At 37.9% G+C, this 24,680-nt stretch overlaps 1 protein-coding gene across 2 annotated transcripts in view; it reads left to right on the top strand.

Annotated features, from left to right (window-relative positions):
- Positions 1–1,012: 1,012 nt before the first annotated feature.
- The window catches only part of LOC149832507 (auxin response factor 12-like), a 95,820-nt gene continuing 72,152 nt past the window's right edge, over positions 1,013–24,680 (top strand). For both annotated transcript variants that reach the window (XM_090014546.1, XM_090014547.1), the window contains exons 1-2: positions 1,013–1,099; positions 1,217–1,923. In XM_090014546.1, coding sequence (XP_089870672.1) covers positions 1,881–1,923 — 43 coding nt within the window. In that variant the 5' untranslated portion in view covers positions 1,013–1,099; positions 1,217–1,880. The remainder of the gene's footprint in view (positions 1,100–1,216; positions 1,924–24,680) is intronic.

Below are 24,680 nucleotides of genomic sequence, written 5' to 3' on the forward strand. Positions count from 1 at the left end.
ACTATTATTATTTACCTTAGTTGCATTAATTTTATGAAAACTATATAGATAGTTAGTTGGTATATGGAAACTTGTTAATTATTTATTATTTACCTAATTAGTTGAGTTTGAGAAGCACCAGGCCCGCCTTGGCTGGCTTCACATTAACCCATTGGTCCAATGGGCTGCCTCATGAACTGCACTTCAAATCCGAGCCCATTAAAAACTAGGTCAATGCCCGAACCATTAGTAAATGGCCGGTTCGAACTTAAAGCCGAATGAGCTGAGATCTAAACGGGCCCAAGCCCGGCTAGGCCGACCTGATGCCCACCCTAATCACGAGGGAAGCAGATCAGGTCATGCTGAACTTGAGCGTTTTTGCTCATTCCGACATCGTGGCCGTCTGTTTGTATTTTGGATTGTTGACTTTTGAACTTTTTAAAATGCAAATCGGATGGCCACGATGTAGGCATGAGCAAAAACGCTCGATCTGCTTCCAATCACGAGTGCATATCAGGTTAGAGCGTGCTCTAGAGGTAATCCGTCACAGTTTGCTTTATTGCCGTTCATCCATGCGATGAACGGCATCTTAAATAGCATGGATAGACTGTGCGTCTTTCAGATAGGTTTTATATATACTTTTTCCAAAGCCGTTGATGCCTTAGATGAACGACATCTAAGGTTTGAGAAATAAACGGCTGAAAAATAGCTGCTCTGTATGATATTTGGGATGCGATGAACGGCATCAGAGCGAGCTCCTAATGCACTCTCTCCCCCGGCCCCACTCCGCGCTTCGCCCAAAATCGAATACACGCGTCGTCCGTACTCCTGCTGACTATTGACAGCGACCGCGGCGGATTGGGCCCCACCTTCATCGCATGCCCCGTCACATCTCGGCCCCACCACACGTCGATGGAGGGCTATCGTCTCTGCCGTACTGTTCCGATCGGACGACCCCGGAGAACTCTGTTGACACTCTTCCCTTTCACTACTGCTCCTACCTCTCCGTACGAAATCAACACACACCCCTCCCTCTCTCTCTCTCTCTCTCTCATTTTCTTATTAATATTTTTTGAAAAAACATCGTGGCTCAAACTCGGAGATAGATGAGGAAGAAAGGGTGAGTCTTTTTTCCTCCTACTCTTGTAATTTAATAATGAGAGAGTGAGAGAGAGCTCTGTGCTCCGTTTTCTTCATTTTTGTTGTCTTTGTTTTTGTGTTCTTTTGATTTTTACAGCGAATTTAATATTGAGTGTCAGTGGTTTCTTTGAGGCTCGGAAACGATGAGGAAGGGGCATTTCGTCGAAGAAATTCCGAGGAGTTTGTGTTTTTTGACGAGTTCTCGTTTGGATATCTCCCGAGGAGGCGTTTGCTTCCTTCCGAGGGAATCTTCCTTCTGTAAAGTTGAACATTTCGGTGTTTCATCATCATCATCATCATCGTCATCGCTTCCTTCTCTTTGAGTTCTGGAAGTGCTTTTCCTGCTCGCTTCTTCGTAATTTGCTGCCGACTTCTGGTTAGGGTTTTAAGTTTAGAGATACGGGGAGGAAATCGTGATCTCCGACGAGAGCGCTCTTCCTTACTGTTCATTGTTGATTCTTCGTGGCCTAAGCGCTAGAACACCGGACTTCGAGAATCAAGGGCTGGATTTCAGTTGATTTCGAGTGATTGATTTTACACTTTTGGACGAGGACCTTGTGATTTAAGGAGTTATTGTCTTCTTTGGCTCGGTTATGGCATGAATTCTCCCTCCCGATAGCGAGGTTCTGTTCTGGGAGTGGAGTATAATTCGATCTGGTTTGCGATTCGACCGAGTGCAAAAGGGGAAGCCGGAGAGGTCGGGAGCGTCCGGAGTTGGTCTAAGGGAAGCGCCAGGAGTTTCATGAGTTTTTCTTGCGAAAATGAGGCTTTCAACATCTGGCTTGAATCATCTGTCACCTGAAGGTATTTTTTGTTGCAATTCAGATAAAAAAAAGTGATCGCGCCTCTTCCGTTTGTTTTTTATGCTATTGTTTTTAGCTTTGCCTTTCCTTTCCCCCCAAATATTGCTATTTTTGTTCCTTAGATTTCGTTTTTTCTCCATGAGTGGATGTCTTTTCTGAAAAAGACTGGAATTCGTTGGTGTACCGTAAGCTAAAGCACGGGGAAAAGAACTGGGTGAGGGTATTGCCTAACAAATGCTTTGTAATCGACTAACATGATAGCTTGATGCGAAACACATGGTCTTGAATCTTGATTCCCGGCGCTGGTTGTCTGATCACGCCCTTCATTGGGCTCCACTGAGCGGACCATCTAGAGGTTCTTTGGCTTTCTCGATGAGTTGTGGAAGTGTCAACGCTTTTTATTGTTATTTTGTTTCCTCTTGAGGTTCCTGAGAAAAGGGTGCTATAAATCATGGTTGGCGGTTTAAGGTTTGGGAATAGAGTTGGTGGGAATTCAGTGTATTAGTGTTACTTATTTTATTCATTTTCCTTGTCCATTTTCTCCCAGTGTGTCCTACTCACGACAAGGAAACACTGCAGTGTGAACCATGGTGTCATTTTTTCCATGCCTGACCAGTCCCAGAAAATTACGTAATGGATAAGACGAGAATCTTTCCATAAGACTATGATAAAATACAGCAGGGGCCTACATGCCAATGGCAATAACGGTTCCTTCGCAACTAACATTCAGAAAGTACTCGAGGTAGTAAATTCACTGTATCACATAGGGCCCAATATGCAATGTACATAAAAATATATCCATGTGCGTAGCAGATCATAGATGACACACACATTCACTGTATCGCATAGGGCCCAATGTGCAATGTACATAAAAATATATCCATGTGCGAAACAGATCATAGAGGACACACACACACCACCACCATCGCCAAATATGCAAACTGTGTACAATCTGGGCATTTCCGACACTACTTTGCAAATCTGACCCTGCAGATGTGTTCCACGCAGTGTGACAAATATCGTGAGATTTACAAAAATCTCGTGATAATATCGCGAGATTTACGAAAATCTCGCGATAATATCGCAAGAAATTGCCTGAAAGTTTAAAACGGCAATTTCTCGCCAGATTTTCAAAATATCGCAAGATTTATGAAAAAAACATAAATACCGCGATTTAAACGCGATATTTACATTTTAAACGACTATTTATCGCAAAAAAATCATGTATTTTTAATTTTAAATAAATTTTATTAATATTTTTTTATAAAAAAGCAATTTTTAGATTTTTTAATTTATTTTTTTATTGCTGAGATTTTGCTGAAAAACATGATTTATGGAATTTTTTCAATTCCTGGCGAGTTTTTGAAAAACGAGAAATTGCCGATAAAAATGTTTGTCACTATGGTTCCACGTGATCCATTTGGTAGAAATCAACACTTTTTTTTATATTTACACAGAGAAACCGCCACCAGGAACAGAGACCTAGCTGCTCTGGCTCTGCCTGCCGTGCTTATGGTCACTGTCATGGTTGCATAAAACTCGATGGGCTTTTACCCCTTGCCCCCAGTAGGAATCAGCACTTGGATCATGTTCTTTTATAAAAAAGTATGACTTTTTGAAGTTTGAATATTTACAAAATCTCTGAGATGTTGATTTTCAATCCATAAAAAAGAAACAGAAGCTTCTTAGATTTATGGGAAACATGCTTCCCAGAAACTCACTTCCAAAGTGTGATACTCCTTGCTTCCGAAACTTCACGGGAATCTCGATTCCCCATGCTTCTTCTATGTTTCCCACACGCATTGTCCATGCTTCCTATATGCTTTTTTCAAGTTTCTTTTCCTGTTTTCCATGTACTTCCTCTCACGCTTCCACTCACTTCCCATGTGCTTTCTCTAAATTGGTAACCATTGTTAGATTCTAACAAAATTTAATTTTTACTGAAAATTCGTGAAATATAAAAAGAATCAATTTTATTTTATTTTATTTTTTATTTGCTTATTGTTCGATTCCTATTCAGTTCTCATATTGCTTCCTTTTTATTCCTATTTTGCTTTGAAATTGATACTTCATTTCTCGTTTCCTATAGATTTTAAAATGCCTCACTTCTTGCTTCCGCTTTGTTTCCTGCTTCCGCTTCCTACTTTGGCAACCTTGGTCAGAAAAAAAAAGAACCCGCCCTCCCCTACCCCCCATCGCATGTCTGTTCTTAGGATTTTGTAGATAGATAGATAGAGAGAGAGAGAGAGAGAGAGAGAGAGAGAGAGTAGGTCCTAAATGGCTTACAACAGCATAAATGTTTATGATGTTTAGGACATAAAACTGTCTGGTAGGTCCTAACCAGTTTGTCCTCATAATCATCCTAACCACTTCAAAAATTGTCATATGTAATGTGTTTATCAATGTTTATTTTCTCAAAGCCATGCTTTTGATTGAATTGGTTTGAAAAACTTTTGAACTTTCCAGACTGGTGTTCAGTGGTTTTTGGTTCCATTAGCAAATGATATATTGGTTATTAAGTGACACTAGAGATTACGGGTTCTGTAGTCTTGATTTTGGTGAGTACACTTTGAGCTATCTTTAAATGTTGGTGTCACCACTCACCGTCAAGCTTACATCATAGGGGTTGAATTACTTAACAGCTTGGATAACGATAACATCCTCTCTTTTTGTTTTGGAAAGTACTCATTTTAGGCTGTTAATGAGGTTTTGTAGAAATGTAGTTTCCAAACCACCTCAAACATACACCTTCCTTTGTAACTCTGCAGTTATTTTTTTTTTAAATATTGTTATAGCATTAATCAGGAGTTAATGAAGTACCATTGATTTTATTTGAAATAAACGGTTTCTTTTCATGTCCGATTCCTGGATGGAAATCTCAGTGAAACTTTATATGTTATACTCTCATTCCCGTCACAAACACTGGAAAAGAGGTGACATTAGTAATCCCCATACACCATATGGTAAACTCCTGATCCCTTATGAAGGAAATAGAACCCCAAACAAAACTTCAAAAGAAGCTCACAAAAGATCTTTCTCAATGAACACAAAGGTTCATTCAACACACTCGCAAGAACCGAAATATTCAAAAGAGTGCACACATGAAGAAAAAAAAATATATCTCATTAAAGTGGGATAAACCCACACACAAAAGTCCTAAAATACAAAAAGTAAAAGCCCATATTTATAGGGCTGAAAAGAGCTAAGAGAGGGGGAGTCGTTGGGCTCCCAACGACTCTAATGGGAGCTGTTGGGAGTCCTATGTCTCCCAATAAATGCTTTATGCTTTATTGATTGAAGAGTTAATATAGGCATAAGCCTATTTGAATGTCTTAACAACAGAAAATAAAAGTGCTTTATGCTTTATTGACTGAAAAGTCAATAAAGGCATAAGCCTATTTGAATGTCCTAAAAACAGAAAATAAAAGTTATTCTAACTAGCCTAATTCTAACTAAACTAAGAAGCTAAACTAAAGAATAAGATTACATATGATATAGTTATCTCACATATGAGATTACAATTTTAACATTCCCCCTCAAACTTACGGTTGGACAACCAAAAGTTTGTCTAGGAGAAAATGGAACCAAAAGCAGCAAGAGGTTTGGTAAAGAAGTCGGCCAATTGATATTCTGAAGAGACATATAAGAGATCAATGGTGCCGTGTAGAAATTCCTCTTGTAGATAATGGCAATCCATCTCGATATGCTTCGTTCGTTCATGGAATGTCCGATTGCTGGCGATGTAAATAGAGCTTTTGTTGTTGCAACATAGTTGTGATGACCCCGTAGTCGTAACACCCATGTCTTGAAGCAGTTTACTTAACCATACTACTTCCATAGCGGTTGTAGTTATAGCTCTATACTCAGCTTCAATTGATAAAAGAGAGACTTTTTATTGCTTCTTGCATCCCCAAAAAATCAAGTTTTCGCCTAAAAACACACAAAGACCAGTAGTTGAGTGCCCATCATTGGGATTACCTCCCAAATCTGTATCAGTATAAGCAGTTAATTGTAGTGAAGAAGCAACAGACAAAAAAAATCCTCTACAAACGGAGGTTTTAAGATATCTAATAATTCGTAATACTGCTCCCATATGAACAATAGTGAGAGCATGCCAGAATTGACTTGTTGTGTGAACAACATGTGCGATGCCCGGTCGTGTGATGGAAATGTAAGATAATGCCCCAACAAGCTGTCTGTAAGGTTTTGGGTTCTCAAGTGGTTCTTCATCATCAATCTTCATTTTAGCATTGATGATTTTAAGAGTGTCAACATGTTTTTCATCTGTGATTCTGGACATTTTAATAATATCAAGAGCAAATTTCGATTGAGTTAGTAAATAACCTCTATGAGAATAAGCCACTTTGATTCCAAGGAAAAATCTTAAGAAACTCAAGTGACTCATTTTAAAATTATTTTTGAGAATTTTTTTGATATTGTCAAGTCCCTGTTTATCACTCTCTGAGATGATCATGTCGTCCACGTAAAAGAGAATAATAATAATACCTGCATTAGATTTCCTAATAAACAAAGTTGTGTCAGTAAGATAAAATTGAAATCCAAAAGCAAGCATAACTTGACTAAACTTGCCATACCAAGCTTTTGGGGCTTGTTTAAGTCCATATAAGACCTTATGTAAACGGGGATCTTTTTCTTGAAGAATCTTAATACCTAGTGAAGATTCCATATAAACTTCTTCAGCTAGACTATCATTGAGGAACACATTCTTGACATCCATCTGAAAGATATGTTATTTCTTTACAGAGGCAAGAGCAATCAAAGTTCTTATAGTTGTCATTCTAGCAACCGGTGCAAAAGTTTTCTCATAGTATATTCCATATGCCTGAGAATGACCTTTAGCAACTAGCCGAGCCTTAAAACGTTCAAGAGTGCCATCACTCTTAGTTTTGACTTTGTATACTCAACGACATCCTATAGGTTTCTTTCCTGATGGAATATCTTGAATAGTCCATGTATTCGCCTTTTCTAAGGCACATAACTCTGCTAACATGGCTTCAACCCATTTAGGATGTTCTTTTGCAGTATCATAATTAGAAGGTTCTACGTAGGAATGTAACAGGGCAATATATGCTTGTTACTTTGGCGAAAAAGATTTATAAGATACAAATTTTTCAGGTACTTTTGACACCCTAGATGATCTTCTTGTTTCTATACAATCCTGCGCTTTAGTATATTTTTCTAGAGCACAAGGTTGCTCTAGGTTACCCCGTCTGAAGTATTGAATGCATTTTGGATAAGATGATTCAGTACTTATCACATTTTGATCTTCTTGATCAACATCTTCCATATCAATCTCTGGAACTAAGTCCAGTAGAAAGGAATATTCATCGATTTATGTAGAGTTTTTAATTTCAAAGAAACTTTCATTTTCTAAGAAGGATACATTTTGTGACACATATAACTTTCTAGTGTCAAGATCAAGTCATCTATAACCTTTTTGATTGCTTGCATAACCAAGAAACACACATAAAATAGCACGAGGTGAGAGTTTGTCATTTTTGTTGAAGAAAACAAAACATTTACAACCAAATACCCTTAACCTTGAATAATCTGAGTTTTTTTTAAGAGTTTTTCAACAGGTGAAATATTGCTTAACATTCTATTAATGAGATATACCGCGGTTAGAGTGACTTCGGCCCAAAATGTTTTTGGTACCAGATGAGTGACGAGTAGGGTTTTTGTTGTTTCTATAATATGCCTATGTTTTCTTTCTGCTAGACCATTTTGCTGTGGGGTATACGAATAGGATCTTTGATGTGAAATACCATGTAAATTTAAGTAATTATTAAATTTTTTTGACAAAATCTTTCCCCCTGAATCAGTACGAAAAATAAAGATATCATTCGTAAATTGATTCTTAACCAGTTTATGGAATAATTGAAAATGAAAAAATATTTCAGATTTATGTTTGAGAAAATAAATCCAAGTATGTCTTGTAAAATCATCTACAAAAATGACATAATATGAAAAAACCCCTTCGGACATAACAGGTGCAGGACCCCATACATCCGAATGCACTAGAGAAACAAACAAGAGATTGAGATTTAATTTGAAAATATATCTAATATGTGGAATATGAAATCCTTTTAAGTTTTGAGATTTTTTTTTAAAAAATTTCTATTGCTTTAATTTCTAGTGATGTTCCATCGGCAACAAAAACATTAGATTTATTTGAGTTATGACATTCGGATTCAACATTTAGAGTCATATGAAAAGAAGTACCTGAGTCAAGAAGCCATAGAGTTTTACCTGGATCGGAGGTGCTCACAGAAGAGACAACAACTCCCGTAGATAAAAATGCTCTCTTGAGTAGTGGTCCGAGTGCTTCCACCAATTGTGCAAGAGACATACTCCCAATGAAAGTTTCGTTTGATTCTTGTGGTGGTCCGACGGAGGCAACATTTTTCTCATAAGGTCTCTTTAATTTTGGACAATGAGTTTTCACATGTCCAGGTTCACGGCAATAGTAACAAATAATTTTCTTTCTCTCAAAATCATCATTTCCTCTTCCATAGTTAGGAGGTTTGTAAGTTTTGACAAAGTTTTCAGGTTTCAAGCAATTCCTCTATTGTATCTTCTATTGACGACGCTTTTTCATAATGTAGAAGAATAAACTTAGTGGATTCAAATTCTGATCGTAATCCACTAATAAAATGAAAAAATGCTCCACATTGATTTGGTTTTGGCGGAGTTCAATATCTTGTGAACAATGTCACTTTGGTTCAATAAGAGCTAATTCTTCTCACAATTCCGACAAGCCATTGTAGTATTCTCTAATGCTTTTGTCTCCTTGAACCATATTCCGAACTTTAGTTTGTAGATTGCACACATGTGCAATATCTTTGAGAGAATACATTCTCTCAAGTTATTCCCACTCATCATTAGCATGCTCAAATTTAGCAAGACTCAAGCATTTTTTTATGTCAACACTTATAATAAGCAAAAACATAATTTTGGCATGACCCATTTGTTAAAATATGGTATGTGTATGGATCTGGATCCAGATCCAGATCCATACGCACATTATGTTTTAACACATGCTCAATGCCATTTCATTAATGGCATTCCTGTAATTTCTCTGTTATCTCAGCTATTGTATTTTTACCTATTTATAAAGTTTAGGGCTGGGAGGTTGGGTTAACGTGCGCCACCCCCAACCATTGTGAATCTCCCTCCTCTCTCTCTCTCTTTTCTTATTTTCTGCAGTGAAGGCTGAACCCCACACAGAATCTTATATGGTATCAACCAGTGTTGTGAAAAGCGTTGAGGCGTAGCGAGGCGCTCAACCAAAAACCGAGGCGAGGCGTAAGCCTTGAGGCGTAAAGCGTAAGCCTCAAAAAATTTTTTTGAAAACTTTTAAAAAATTATAAAAAAATATCTAAAAATACAAATAAATAAAGAAATGCGTTATTGATGAAATTGACAACCAATAAGAAATAGAAAATGTCAAATAAGTACTAAAAAATATAAGATTAACATATAAAAGTAACTAAAACCTGATTACATAACTAAAAAATATATGAGATTAGCCTACAAAAGTTAAAATATATGGGATTAACCTATAAAAGTTAAAATATATGAGATTATTCTAAAAAATATGAGATTAACATATAAAAGTAACTAAAAAATGATTACATAACTGGAAAATATATGAGATTAACTAAAAGAAATTAAAATATATGAGATTATTCTAAAAAATATGAGATTAACGTATAAAACCTAACATCAAACCATGACAGTATATCATACACCTAACATCAAACCATGGCAGTAGAAGTAAATTTAGCCACAAACAACTTAGTTATTGTATTGTGGAATAATTAAAGATTGATAAAATTGATTAAATACTTAGTATCAAGAGCATTTACATTATTATGCCATAAAATAAGTTTGTTTGCATGTGCACACAGTGTTCTGGCCAATGAATGGAAACTCTAAATAAAGTAAAGTAAAAGGGTAAAGAAGACATGAGAGGGATCCCCAACATGAAAAGAGATCTGATATTTTTTTATGACATAAGAAGCGAACCAATACAATTAGCCAGAATCCTATATATTCCCAAACCTATACCATGTGCTTGAAGTTAGACTATTGGATTTGATTCCTGAATTAGTTATACTTGTCAAATTATGTGTTGAAAACTACGTTTCTATAAGCTAAGTAACCAGTGAAACTATGGTTCTCTTTACTGATCCAACTGTGATTTGCATCTTTTTATGAGACAGCGTGCAAAATACAACACTCCCAGTGTGGATGCTATTGAGAAAGCAAGAACAGTTCAACTGTTACAGTTGTATAAACTGCAGTGAAACAACCGTGACACTTTCATTAACGTGACACCCTTTTCTAAGATCTAGTTATTTAACTAATCCTAGGGATGATGTTTCTATATATATACCTATATATCCATTATTTTTGTAGAATAAGATTTAAGTCTGAGCAGAAAATTGGCCTATTGTTGGCCCATCTTTAAATTCTTGTATAATAGTCTACTACACTTCTAATCTTACTAAAAGTGAATCTAACTTATTGCTTATGACTTGAATAGTAAATTCCAGGACAAACTAATTAAAGTTGAACGATTAAACCTATACAAAGATTCTCACAAAGCACATATGAACAGACACACCACAGGGAGCACTTTGGAGTGGAGATAATAATAGATCGATAAGAGAATCCTGGTATTAATTCTGTGTAAAAAGGTGAATGTGGATATGATGAACATATAAGTGATCACTTTATTGAAGGGGAAAAGTGGGCATGAAAATCAATTATATAATTTCCTTCTTCGATAGGCATGTATCTATGGATTATATATAGAGAGATTCAGATGGCATATGCTAGCTGTTGGAGAGTATAATTTGCTAATGACATAGGATAAAGTTAATTACCCACTTAGTTCTTAATTTCATAAGGGGGTTTACTGTTTTCATACAACTTGCAAAAGATTGGTGTTTGAGTTGGACTCCCACTGCATAAAAGTTAGAAAAAGTTGGAGAGAAAATTCAATAGGACAAAACCAGTGTTATTAAAAGCCTCACCTTGAGGCGCGTACGCCTCACCTTGAGGCGCGCCTCGCTCTGAGGCGTACGCCTCAAGGCGTATGAGGCGTGCGCCTCAGGGCTTTTGCGCCTTATGCCTGCGCCTCAAGGCACAAAGCCCCTCGCCTTGAGGCGAGGCGCGCTTTTTGCGCCTTGAGGCGCGTTTTTAATAACACTGGTATCAACGCTCCAGGTTGCGGAACCCTACCAGACGTGTGTTCAGCGAGATCTGAAGATTTCTGAAGGAACAATTTTTGATACACCTCTTCGTCCATTCTTCTTCCTTCCTGGTAACTTCCACAGTCGTTCATTTTTCTGATTCTTTTTCATTCCTCTGAATTCACAGTTCTCATTATCATCACCATCTGTCTCTCTTCTTCAGCATTAACGTCTGCAGTTTTCACATTTAACGCCCCTCTTCGACATCAACGACTGCAGTTTTCTTCTCTTTGATTGCAGTTTCCTCTCTTTGATTGCAGTTTCCTCTCTTTGATTGCAGTCTCTTTGATTGCAATCCCTTTGATTCGTGTTTTCTCCCTTTGATTGCAGTCTCCTTTTGATTGCAATCAAATCTACTGTAATTTTTTAGTATTTTTTTATTTATTTCCTCTTTGATTACAGAAGTTTCCTTTTCTATTACTGTTTAATGTTTTCTGTGTGACGCCTATAGGCAGGTTATAACAGTCTATAATCTCGACCCTAAAAAAAAAGGGTTTACATCTATTAGTATCACGGGTCCATCCCTTATTAAAGTTCTATTGATTGATTAAGTGATCTTCAATTTTCTTTTCTTTCTCTTATTCATCTTGTTCGTTTATTCGTTGTCCCATTGATATGGATTACTCTTCGTCATCCACCTTGTCCTCCGGTCCCTCTGCAAATTTCTTGAGTCAGCTTGTTACAGAAAAACTTACTCACTCTAATTTTTTGATCTAGAAGAGACAAATACTTCCTTTTATACGGAGTCAGGATCTCGATGAACATCTGGATGGTTTGGTTCCTATACTACCACGGTTTATTTTGCAGGAAACCACCAATGACAAGGGTGACACAATTATACAGCCTGGAGGAAGCGGGATCAGTCTTTGGTTGCTTATATTACGTCAACACTATCTCAAGAAGTGTTGGTTACTCTTTCAGATGATTGCACTAAGTTGTCTCAGACATACTCTCAGATATCAGAAGCTCGAGTTATGTACTTAAAAAATGAGTTTCAAAGTTTGAAGAAAGGCTCCATGCCAGTCATGAAATACATAGGCCGCTTGAAGAGTATTACTGACCAATTGGCGGTTATTGGAAGTGCTATTTCAGATAAAGATAAAGTTCAACAACTCCTCAATGGATTGAGCCCTGATTTTGACATGTTTACCACAACTTTATCATGCCTTCTTCACTTGCCTACTTTTGACGATCTTCAAGCGAAACTTCTCCAGCATGAGATGATTATGAAACAAAGAGCAGAAGGAAATGAATCAGTTCGTTCTCATTCAGTTTTGGCCATGGACACTTCTGTCGGTTTTGGACGAGGAAATGGAGAGCATCAAGGAGGCATAGGCCGCAGACGTTTTGGGCAGGGAGGTCGTGGTATCTTGCCTACACCTAATATTTCTGGTGTTTTTAATACAGGGAATCAGAGGAGAGTGCCCACTTGTTTCTTATGTAACAAAAGAGGACATGTGAAAGCTGATTGTTGGTTTAATCTACAAAATAGAGGAAAAATAAATAAAATTGAAAATAAGTCAGCTACTGCTGTGGACACAAAAGCGCCATCTACAGATATGCAACAACTTTTGTTATCAGCATTGTCACAGATGACGATCAAGCAAAATGAACAAGGTGAGTGGTATGTTGATTCCGGCACTGCCACTCATGTTACGGGTAATGTCGGTAAGTTATCTCACTTATTGCCTTATTCTGAAAAAGGTAGTATAGTTACAGGAGATGAAACTTATCACTCCATTAGTTATACTGGCAGTGCACATATCCTTATGTCAGAGTCCTCACTTCACTTGTCCAATGTTCTCCTTGCTCCTAATATTAAAAAGAACATTGTTTCTGTAGCTAAACTTGTTGACGATATGAATTCTTCCGTCAAATTTACTCCCTCTTTTGTTTATGTTAATGATCTACGAACGAAGGAGACGTTCGCTAAGGGAGAGCGACAAGGAAACATGTGTTAAAATATGTATATATATACATATACTTATATATATATACATTCGTATATATATATAAGTATATATATACATATATGTATATATATACAGTTTCCCTTTTCTTGAAATACCCGATGGGGGTATTTTGGTAAAACCACAATGTAACCTTTTTATTTTTATATTTTTTTTCTCCTTTTTCTTTTTTCTTTTCTCCTTTTTGTAAGACTACAAGGGCCCCACACATGTAGTCGTTGGGGCCCCAACAGTCCCCAACAGTCAGATTTATGACCGTTGGGGCTCCCAACGACTACATGGGAGCCCCTTGTGGTCCCTTCCTTTACACTCCCTCCTCTATAAATAGAGGAGGTATTCTCCTCTTGTAAGCAATGGGTTTTCACCCTTCTCTTCCTTTCTTTAATAAATCCACAACTTATGACTTTAAGTCATTTTCTACTTTTGAGAGTTTTGTGTGTGCACTTTTAGTGTTTGTGTTCTTGGCTCTTGAGGTCACCCTTAAAGAGTGCTTTTTGCTCTATTGGTGCTTCCGCCTCTTTTCATTACATGGTATCAGAGCTCGGTTGGTGATTGGGCTTCTCTTTGTTACCTTGGAACGCGTGCCTCTCAAATTTTAAGAAGGAAGGATATTTGGTGCCGATGGAACGTGATTCTAAAGTGGAGCTTTCTTTTAAGCTAAATGGGTCCAACTATCTCATGAGGGCCTTCGCTATGGAAAATCATCTAAGAGGTAAGAAACTTTGGGGTTTTGTTATGGGAACTACTCCCGAACCCTCTCTTGTTCTCACTAAAATCGAAAATGAGGTTGAAAAAGCTTTAGATGGCGATGAGCGCATCAAAGCTATCAATGACCATCAATCCAAAGTTGAGGATTGGGAAAGTAACCATGCCAAAATTTTGGTATGGTTTATAAACAATGTAGACCTTAAAAACTGTGCTAATATTGCTAAATTTAGAAGGGCCAATGAGACATGGTTTTTCCTTAAGGGTATGTATACCCAAAAGGATCTTGCTCGACAATTTTTTGTCAAGAAAGAATCTGTTCCACCAAACAAATGGATATGAGTGTCCGAGACTATTTTAGCTCTCTAACTCCTCTTTGGGATGAACTTGTTCTTCTTGAGCCTAAATGGGTGGCTCCGGAAGATATTGAGTTAAGAAGGGAACAAATTGAAAATGAGCACTTTTTTCAATTTCTTCATGCTCTTCGCCCAAAATTTGAACACGTTAGGGCATCTCTTATCCATAGAAGCAAAGCCCTACCTATTGAAGACGCCTTTGCCGAAATATGCCAAGAGAAAACTCGACTTGGCTTAAGCGTTAGGAGTGATGAAGTTTTGGCCGTTACTAGGCCCGAATCAAATGTTAAAGCCTATAGATCTCCTCACTTTAACAAAAATAGTAATGGGCCTAGAAAGGGAATAATATGCCATTATTGTAATGAACTGGGACACATTAGACCGGTTTGTCCCAAACTTAAGAGAAAAGTAGCCGCGGTTGGAGAAAATTCTCCAAAGAAGGAAGAAGAAAGTGCCAAAGAGGGAGATATCAAAGAGACTCTTAATCATATCTCCGAAGTTCTCCAACATCTTCTCAAGACTTCTTCTTCAACATCCGGAGCTGCAATCGCCTATTCTTCATCACCTCTAGGTACGTGGATACTAGACTTCGGTGCTTCTTTCGATATGACATCTCATAAAAACTCTTTCAAATGTTTTTTTCGAACCCATATCCTCTTATGTTTCAACGGCCGATGGAACATCATTGAAAATTGAAAGTATTGGAACACTTGATTTTAAAAATTCTCAAAACTTTTTTCGTTCCTAAAGTAAGAATCGTTCCAAAAATTAATTTAAATCTTTTTTCCGTTTCTCAAATCACCGATCACGGATGCCAAGTCTCTTTCTCACCTAAAGATTGCACCGTGCAGGATCTCCAGTCAGGGAAGCTGATTGGGCAAGGCCATAGAAGGGGTGATCTCTATTTTATGGACTTTTTGACTCTTCCATCTAAGTCATCTTGCAATCTTGTAAAAGACAAAAGTATTGGAATTTGGCATTAGAGACTTGGTCATCCAAATTTTGTAAAAATGACTCTTTTTCCGTTTTTGAACAATACTTGTAAAGACAATCACATGACTTGTAAAGATTGCATTTTTGGGAAATCTAAAGCTACTTCATTTCCTCAAAGAAGTTACTTTACCACTCGGTCATTTGAACTTGTTCATTCCGATGTGTGGGGACCTTCCCCTATTTTGTCTAAAGGAGGATTTTCGTATTATGTGGTCTTTATTGATGACTTCACTCGATTTACGTGGATTTACTTCCTAAGTTGTAAATCCGAAGTTTTCTCCTTCTTTAAAGAATTCCATGCAATGGTTAAAAATCAATTTTTGGGAAATATATCTATTCTTAGGTCCGATTCGGGAGGCGAATATATGTCCAATGATTTTCAAAGCTATTTAAAAGAAAATGGAATTTGTCATCAATGTTCTTGTCCCAACACTCCGCAACAAAATGGTCTTGCGGAAAAAAAGCATAGACACATAATAGAAACTACAAGAACATTATTAATTTCAAAAAATATCCCAAAATCCTTTTGGGCCGAAGCGGTTCTAACCTCAACATATCTTATCAATAGAACCCCTTCATCCTCTTTGAACAATCTTTCTCCATTTGAAAAACTTTACAATATGTCTCCCGATTATAAAAGACTAGGAATTTTTGGATGTAAATGCTTTGTTCTAACTCACAAAAATGATGAACTTTCTCCTAGGGCTATTGAATGTATTTTCTTGGGATATTGCGAAAAACAAAAAGGTTATTGATGTTTTGACATGCTCAAGAACAAACTTTATATCTCAAAAGATGTCACATTCCTAGAAGAAGAAAATGGTTTTTCGCACCAACCAAATGAAAATATTGATTATTTCTTTTTATTTGACTTGTTGCCTCAAGAAAACATCATAAATGATCATATTGATCCTAGTGAACCTCTTAGTGAAGATCATTTTGAACATCCAAATGATGATTAAAACTTAGAAGAAAATGTTTCAAGACAAATACAAGTCTACTCTAGAAGGAATGAAAGAAATCCTCCTTGTGCCCTTGAAAAATTCTCTCCAAGTGAGTCAATCAAAGAGACCTCTCAAAGAAAATCAAATCGTATTTCCAAAATACTCAATAGATTTGTTTCTTATGATTCTTTTTCTCCTAATTTTCGAGCATGCCTACTTGCTCTTCACTCCTTTCATGAACCATCTCATTACAATGATGCTAAACAATATGCTCATTGGAATGAAGCTATGGAACTAGAACTTAATGCTCTTAAAAAGGCGCAAACTTGGGAAATCATTGATCCTCCCAATGACAAGAAACCCATTGGATGTAGATGGGTTTTTAAAGTAAAAACTAAGAGTGATGGTTCATTGGAAAGATATAAGGCTAGGGTGGTAGCCAAAGGATATGCCCAAGAGTATGGGCTAGATTATGATGAAACTTTTGCCCCAGTTGCTCGAATGACTAGTGTTCGAGCTCTTATTGCTATAGCCTCTGTTAAAAAATGACCAATCTTTCAACTTGATGTCAAAAATGCCTTTTTGAATGGTAATTTAAATGAACAAGTTTATATGGAACCGCCTCCAGGTATGAATTTAAATGGAAAAATTTTGAAATTAAAAAAGGCCTTATATGGACTTAAGCAAGCTCCTAAAGCTTGGTATGACAGGTTTAGTAATGTATTAATCAATTTAGGATTTTCTTCTTGCTATACTGACACTGCTCTTTTTGTTAAAAGGACAAGTGACTCCATTATTATGCTTCTGTTGTATGTTGATGATATGATCATCACTGGGAATGACAAAAAGGGAGTAAATGATGTAAAGTCTATGTTAAAAGAAACTTTTGATATGTCTGATCTTGGATATTTGAGATATTTTTTAGGAATTGAAGTGGCTTATTCCGCGCGAGGATACATCTTATCTCAAATGAAGTTAGTTGCAGAAATTTGTACCAAATCAGGAATATCTGATGAAAAGAAAGTTGAGACTCCCGAAGTTATCAATTCGAAATTAAGACTTGAAGATGGTGTTCTTCTTGAAGATCCAACCCCCTACCGTCAATTAATTGGATCCCTCACCTATCTATCCATCACACGTCCAGACATAGCTCATGCAGTTCATGCAGCGAGCCAGTTTCAGCACGCACCTACTACGGTTCATATGGCGGCCGTAATGAGAATTGTGTGATATATCAAAAATACCATCTCCAAGGGACTCTTCTTATCCTCTTCCTCATCTCTTGACTTAACTGCTTTTACTGATGCTGACTGGGGAGGAAATCCCAATGATCGTATCTCAATTACGGGTCTTTGTATTTTTTTAGGTGAATCTCTCATTTCGTGGAGATGCAAGAAGCAACAGAAGCTGAATATCGGGCCATGACAATGACAACTATGGAAATCGTGTGGCTCAGGAGTCTCCTTGGTGACATGGGCGTCCCCATTTCCACTCCCACCAAGCTCTGTTGTGATAACAAAAGTGCGATATACATTGCCAGCAATCACACTTTTCATGAGCGGACCAAGCATATCGAAATGGATTGCCATTATGTTCGAGACGAATATCTCAGAGGGATTATCTCATTACCATATGTTACTTCAGAATATCAACTAGCTGACTTCTTCACCAAGGCGCTCCCAACTCCACGATTTGTGTAACGACCCCAACTCATCCCCTTTGAAAATGCGGATTTTTTTTTTCTAAAACAGTGCGGAAAACTTCCTAGAGACCCGGGGTCCTCACAGTTCCAATTCCAACTGGATAGCCATAAACCACAAAAGAACTTGCAATTAACATCCATAACCAACCATTACCTTTATTCATGAATTAAAAACTAATCTCAAAAATAAAGTGTCTGACTCAAGTAACCACTGATGACAATAAGCAAATAACAAGAACACTAGACTGAAAAGCCAAAATAAAGAGCCACTCTGTCCACAAAGAAGGCTGTCAAAACTCGTTGTGACTCTCGCGCCCTCGCAGTAGCTGTCGACTTCACTGATCACCTGTTCCTGCGAAAAACCAATGAAGTAGGGTGTCAGAATCGAAATCCTGAGCACAGCTACTTAATGAAACAAGTGAGATAAAGAGTCCAGATGAGATATCATGCAACAATTAAAGGAAAAACATACAAGACAATTTATAGCATTTGAGAATTTATTCATGCAACTATCATAAATGCTAAGCATGCAAGGACAGTAAAGCAGTAGCATCTACTAAAATTTCAGCATGCAACAAGAATTAAACATTCAACACTTACCCTCATGTATTGAGTAAGGAAACCATTAAAGTATGCATGATCTAATGCATAACAGGAAAAAATGCATGTCTTTTGTGCAATGCATGAATCATTTTATTATCTTTCATTAAGTCTTTTGTTTCCTTATGCATGCCCTATTAAATGCATACAGCTTTAAGTTTCTCTTTTTAATTACCGTTGCCCGCGGATACACCAAACGGGTACAAACCCCGAGGTTAAGTTAGGTTCCCAGGGTTGCTTAGCACACAATTTATATTTTATTACTGGGTTCCAACTTAGCCCTCGACCGAATCACCTTCGGAATATTAGACCTCCACATCTAATGTCGGGGACACAAGGGACACCCCACGCCCACAAGTGCCACTTCCTTGGTACAAAAAACAACAGCTGTGTCAAACACACCACTCCCGGGTAAAGTGGCGGACTCTCCCTAAAACCGTGGCCAGGAGAAGGAACCTCAATATCGGGTTCAGGGGACCAAAATAAGCACACGAAGTTTTGTATCCTCACAGTCTCCCCAAGACCGGACTTCTAAGATCCCCATTCTCCAGATGGGTGATCCTAGAAGGTGTATTACACTGTGCTTTATTATTACTTTTTATTAAAAATTAATTTTCTTAAGTCTTGCAACCTCATATGCAAAAAAAGAAAGATAAAAGCTCGCATCTACCTCGTGAGAGCCATCACAGGACTCCGGCCTGCGGAAACATATAGAACAGTGCAATAAAGCTGAGATATTAATAAAGCATGATCTTTGCAATGCATTGAAATGAGTAGATGAAACATCTCCACAGCTCGGGTTTACTAAACCCTCGATGATTCATGTTGATCACCGGAGCACTAATGCAAGAATCACAATCATATGTAATGTATGCAGTGGTATTAACATGCCTGCAAGGTATAGTCATATATGTACCAAATTAATCCATTGATAATGAACATGAAATATGACATTCCCATATGCAAATTTAAACTGCCCATGTTATACCCCTTTTTCCCGTGCATATGCATGGTATGCAAGCATCTTTGTGCAATCATTACTACATATACCTTTAACCATGATTTGTGTTGGGATGGGCAAAGAAACATTCATGTATTATGTATATGTAACAACACACGTCATGTTCATCAATGTGTAAGCATGTTTCAACTGTCATGTAAACCACCTCAACTTCTAACATAAAGAGAAATAAAACTGTAGGTACATAATTCATGCTCAAGATTTATTATGCATCAAAAGATTAACAATTCTGAACTCTACTAATCACACAAACAGGCCCTATTTTCATAAGCCAGCATGCTACAATATCCATATGAGAAAAGAAAAATTTATGTATTTCACAGCCCAGCCCAGCCGACCCTGTCGGCTGGGCCTGACAGCACCTTCACAGGCTGGGCCTGTGTAAGCTGTCAAGAACCCCCAACTATGCAGAAAAATACATATATAAAAATTTATTCTCAATGCCCAAGGCTCCAAGTCAGCTCCCAATCGACTGGGTCTGCCCCGGTCTTGCCAAAATTAGTACCGCACCCAGGCAATCACTTGGCTGGGCCTGTCGGCTCGGCCAGCAGCTGACAGTCAGCCGAGAGCCACTCGGCTGGCTGCCAGCCAGCCAATCCAACAACCGATACTTCAAACAAAACAGATTTCAAAGCTTTAGTTGTTTTATTTATTTATTATATTTATTTTTTTTTTGAAAGGACAATGCCCAGCCCAGCCGACCCTGTCGGTTGGGTCCACCAGCATGTACACAGGCCCAGTTTGGGCCTGTGTATGCTGTCAAAAAGAACAACAACATACTTGTTACAAGAAAACTGATTTTTTTTTTTTTATAAATGTTTTTGTTACAACCCTGCCCAGCCCAGCCGACCTTGTTGGCTGGGCTTAACAGCATATACACAGCATATGCGAAAAAGAATAACGGTGGAAATCGAGGGTCCACTGTTCCTCTATGGATTTCCATCAAAAGAAGCATGGAAAATCCAATCTTTACCCTATTTCTCATTCGTTTCAAGAAGAAGTACCCGTACCTTTTTGGAAAAAGAAAAAAATAGAGGCTATGGAGGGCGTGTGGCTGAGCTCCGATGTTTCCAACCTCCTCTTCTTCCTCCTTCACTCTTCCTTGCTTTCTCCTCTCTCTCTCTTCTTCTCTCCTGTTTTTTTTTTCTCCAGCCAAAAGAAAAAGAAAGGGCTGCCCCCCCCCCCTTCCTTCTCCTATTTAAAGCTGGAAACTCTTTAGTGAGTTTCCAGATTTGGGTCTCCCACACTAGGGAGTTTCCAAACTTCTTAGACTCCTTCACTAATTAACATTTGGTTGACTATTTGACCTCCTAATCGTAAAAGGTATGGAATCCTCTATACCCTTTTTAATTAGGGAAGAGGGCTAACCCTAAACCCTCTTAACTCTATTCCCGAAATTAATAAAAATCATTAATTTAATAAATATATATTTTTTAATTTACTTATTAATAGGTATTCAAAAGTTCCCAAAATTGGTCATGTTGACCCTGGAGACTTTTTATATAATAATAACCCCAATTTAAAGCTCCCAGCTGAATTTAAAGTCATAAAAATGTTAAGCTTGGATTTTGGATCGGATTCGGATCCAAGATCCAAGATCCAAACCCATACTCATACAAGATTTGGATTAAGACTTATATCCATTCCAGAATTTTGTAGGACCTAACTAAGACCCAAATCCATAAAATTGGATCCTATACCTTGGATTCAATCCGATCCAATTTCGGATCCGTTCCAACAAACTGCTAAAATTTTAGAAAAACGTGATTTCTGGGCCAACCGGAACTCGGATTTGAAAAAGTAAAATACCATTGCACTCAGAATTTCCAGACGCATCCAATGATATATTACATGAATATCAAATTCTGAATTTCGCCCGAAAATAACCCGAATGTCGCTTGAATTTCGCTTGAATTTCGCTTGAATTTAAAGGTTGAAATTCAAACTCTTTGCCACACTTCGATTGGCTTGCCTAGACCCTGATGATAAGACTTGGGTTAAACCCAAACTCTAAGACCTTGGTCTAAAACTCGAGCCTCAAACGATTTTCCTACCAGACTTAGCCAAATTTCCAAGTTTTCATGAAGCGACTAAGATCTGAAAACACGAGATCTTACAATTTATTTTTCTTCTTAGCAAACTTTCGGTCTTCTCCCCGTAAAGTTTGAGGGGGCGTGTTAAAATATGTATATATATACATATACTTATATATATATACATTCGTATATATATAAGTATATATATACATATATGTATATATATACAGTTTCCCTTTTCTTGAAATACCCGATAGGGGTATTTTGGTAAAACCACAATGTAACCTTTTTATTTTTATATTTTTCTTTTTTCTCCTTTTTCTTTTTCCTTTTTTCTTTTTTATTTTCTCCTTTTTGGAAGACCACAAGGGCCCCACACATGTAGTCGTTGGGGCCCCAACGGTCAAATTTATGACTGTTGGGGCTCCCAACGACTACATGGGAGCCCCTTGTGGTCCCTTCCTTTACACTCCCTCCTCTATAAATAGAGGAGGTATTCTCCTCTTGTAAGCCATGGGTTTTCACCCTTACTTTTGAGAGTTTTGTGTGTGCACTTTTAGTGTTTGTATTCTTGGCTCTTGAGGTCACTCTTAAAGAGTGCTTTTTGCTTTATTGGTGCTTCCGCCTCTTTTCATTACAACATGTATGTCTTTAAGGAGATTCTCTCAATGTCTTCACCTTCAGCCCAGTCCTCCAGTTGAAGTCGTCCAAGCATTCTTCAGTGTCTTCGCCTTCGGAGTCTTTGTTTTTCCCTTCGTTGGAAGTTTTTAATTCATATCATTGTAATAAGCAGATATTTGGGACATTCGTTTGAGCCATTGTAGTCGGGGCTTCGTTGAAAGTCTTGTATCTGATGGTCTTCTTCCAGAGTCTAGTTTATGTTCATTTTTAGATAATAATAAATGTTTCTCATGCGAACTCTGCAAAAGCCATGTTCTTCTGTTTCATATTATTAATAAAAGGGCTTCAAAGCCATTTGAGATTATTTGTTTTGATGTTTGGGGACCCACACTTATTCCTTCTCTTTCCGGTAGTCGTTACTATGTTATCTTTATTGATTCTTATTCCCATTATACTTGGATATATTTCTTGAAACATAAGCATGAAGTTTTTCAACTATTTCGGGAATTTCATTTGATGGTCAAAACAAAGTTTTCCTGTGATATTGTGCATTTACAATGTGATGGTGGGGGCGAGTATTCATCAAACGAGTTTATTGCCTTTCTTCGGGATAAAGGTATAAGTCGATAGGTTTCTTGCCCTCATACCCCTCAACAAAATGGGGTTGCGGAAAGGAAACACAAGCATATTGTCGAGAGTGTGATGAGCATGTTACATGATAGCTATGTCACATGGGTGCGGGTGCGGGAGCGGGTGCGGGTGCGGGGATTCGGCACTTCTAAAAAACCTGGGTGGGGGGTGCGGCAGTGGCAAAAATGTAAATATATATATATATATATATATATATATATATATATATATATATATATATATATATAAAGGGGGTCGGGGGTTCCCTTTCTGCTGACAGCAGTTGACAGACAGCTGCTGTCTGTTAGCAGAATTTTTTTTTTAAAAAAAATCGCAGCCTTGACAGACAATTGCTGTCACCAGAATTTTTTTTTAAAAAAAAATTGCAGGCCATTTCAGCCCTGACAGAGTCTGTCAGCTGCTGACAGCAGCTGTCTGTAGCTGCTGACAGCAGCTGTCAGCAGATTTTTTTTTTTAAAAAATTCGCAGCCCATGGACCTAAATGATCCTGGGTGCGGTCAACGCACCCAGGATCGGGTTGACCGCACCCGCACCCGCGTCGAGTCGCGTCGACGCGGGTGCGGCACCCTGCTAGCCGAATCCCTGTGACATAGCATGATAGCAATGTGCCCGTTAGTCTCTGGACAGAAGTTTTGCATACATCTGTTCATGTCATAAATTGTTTTCCTATGACACTTTTGGATCAACACTCTCCATATTATACTTTATTTGGGCAACATCCCTCTTATGATGAGTTGTGTGTTTTTGGTTGTGTATGTTATATACATATTGATTCATCTCTGCGAAATAAGTTTCAGGACAAGGCCGTTAAGTGCAGATTCGTTGGTTGGGTATGCAGATGAATACAAAGGCTATCGATGTTATGATCCTACTATAAAACATATTAGGACCTCTAGGAATGTTGTTTTTGATGAACAGAATTTTCAGGTAAATGACTCTGAAGCGTTGCCATCTCGAGAAGTAGAGGTATATGATCCATGGATGAGCGCAAATCTTTTTGCTAATAAAAGAGAAACATGTCCGGCGAATTGTACTTCCTTTGGCTTGAGCAAGGGGTTGGATGACTCACAGATGTGTGTTGAACCATCTCCAGTAAAACCACCCCCAGTAGAACGCTTCTATGGACAGATATACACTAGACGGGACAAAAATATAAAGTAGAGGAATGTGGAAAGCATCGCTAATGATCCGGCTCAAAGGCCGTGACACATTAGGCATCCTATTCAACGATGGGTGAGTTATGAGACCTTTTCTCTTGATTTCCAGTTGTTTATGTCTCAGCTCACAAAACATGATGAACCCACTTGTTTTAATCAAGCTCTTCAATCTCGTCATTGGACTGAAGCTATGAATGAAGAAATGGAAGCACTTCATGAGTGCCAGACTTGGGAAATAGTACCTCGGCCAGAAGGAAAGAATGTAGTTGGCTCAAAATGGGTTTATAAAACAAAGTATAAGCCTGAAGGAAGTATTGACATATATAAAGCGCGACTTGTTGCTCGGGGATTCACACAACAATATGGTGAAGATTATGATGAAACTTTTAGTCCAGTAGTCAAAATGGGTACAATTTGTATCATCATATCCCTAGCAGTCGACCGAGGATGGAGGCTTAACCAGATGGATGTTAAAAATGCATTCTTGCATGGAACTTTAAAGGAAGAAGTGTATATGGAGCAACCTCCTGGTTATGCCGAAAAGGATCCTACTGCCTGGGTGTGCAAACTAAGGAAATCTCTGTATGGGTTTTATGTAAACCCGCTTTTAAAAAAAAAAATTTAATTTGGACACCGGCCCCCCTCTTCATTAGGGTTTTAATAACCCGACTTAGGAAGAGGATTTCAAATCCTCTTCCCGAGCGCCGCCCCCTTCCACCTT

Source organism: Nuphar pumila, chromosome 7, assembly GCF_984573655.1.
Source record: "Nuphar pumila chromosome 7, dmNupPumi1.hap1.1, whole genome shotgun sequence".
Taxonomy (NCBI): Eukaryota; Viridiplantae; Streptophyta; class Magnoliopsida; order Nymphaeales; family Nymphaeaceae; genus Nuphar; species Nuphar pumila.